This window comes from Cyprinodon variegatus, unplaced genomic scaffold (genome assembly GCF_000732505.1).
Source record: "Cyprinodon variegatus isolate N-32 unplaced genomic scaffold, C_variegatus-1.0 Scaffold24, whole genome shotgun sequence".
Taxonomy (NCBI): domain Eukaryota; kingdom Metazoa; phylum Chordata; class Actinopteri; order Cyprinodontiformes; family Cyprinodontidae; genus Cyprinodon; species Cyprinodon variegatus.
In genome coordinates, this window is record NW_015150477.1 from 1,647,363 (window position 1) to 1,647,713 (window position 351).

A 351-nucleotide genomic window follows, 5' to 3' on the forward strand; every position below is an offset into this window, starting at 1 on the left:
GTTCTGACCCTCTTTGTGTTTTCTCTCTGACAGGAGCCGGCGGCGGGTCAAACTGTGAGTTTACCTTCAACCTTTACTGGTCTGTCTTATCTCTAATAACTGGAGATGAAATGTTTTACTGGTTAAACTGGATCCTCCTCCTTTCTGTCTGGATCTCCTGTTTCTGGTTCTTCGACATGATCTCTGCTCCACATCTCAGTTCCTGACCTGTTTTATGTCTGGAAATTGGGACGAGTTCTCCAAAATAAGAGACCCAAAGAACACGACTCAAAGTATTCACAGCCGATCAGAGTTAAAGTCATGATTTAATGTTTCTCCAGTTTAGCAGTGATACTAATGTTCTGGTTGGAC

General features: G+C 43.0%; 1 protein-coding gene across 1 annotated transcript in view; it reads left to right on the forward strand.

Annotated features, from left to right (window-relative positions):
* LOC107096476 (mast cell tryptase-like) overlaps nucleotides 1-351 on the forward strand; it is a 9,208-nt gene that overhangs the window by 2,055 nt on the left and 6,802 nt on the right. Inside the window, exon 2 of the mRNA XM_015393141.1 lies at nucleotides 34-54. Within this exon, the coding sequence (XP_015248627.1) occupies nucleotides 34-54 (21 nt within the window). The remainder of the gene's footprint in view (nucleotides 1-33; nucleotides 55-351) is intronic.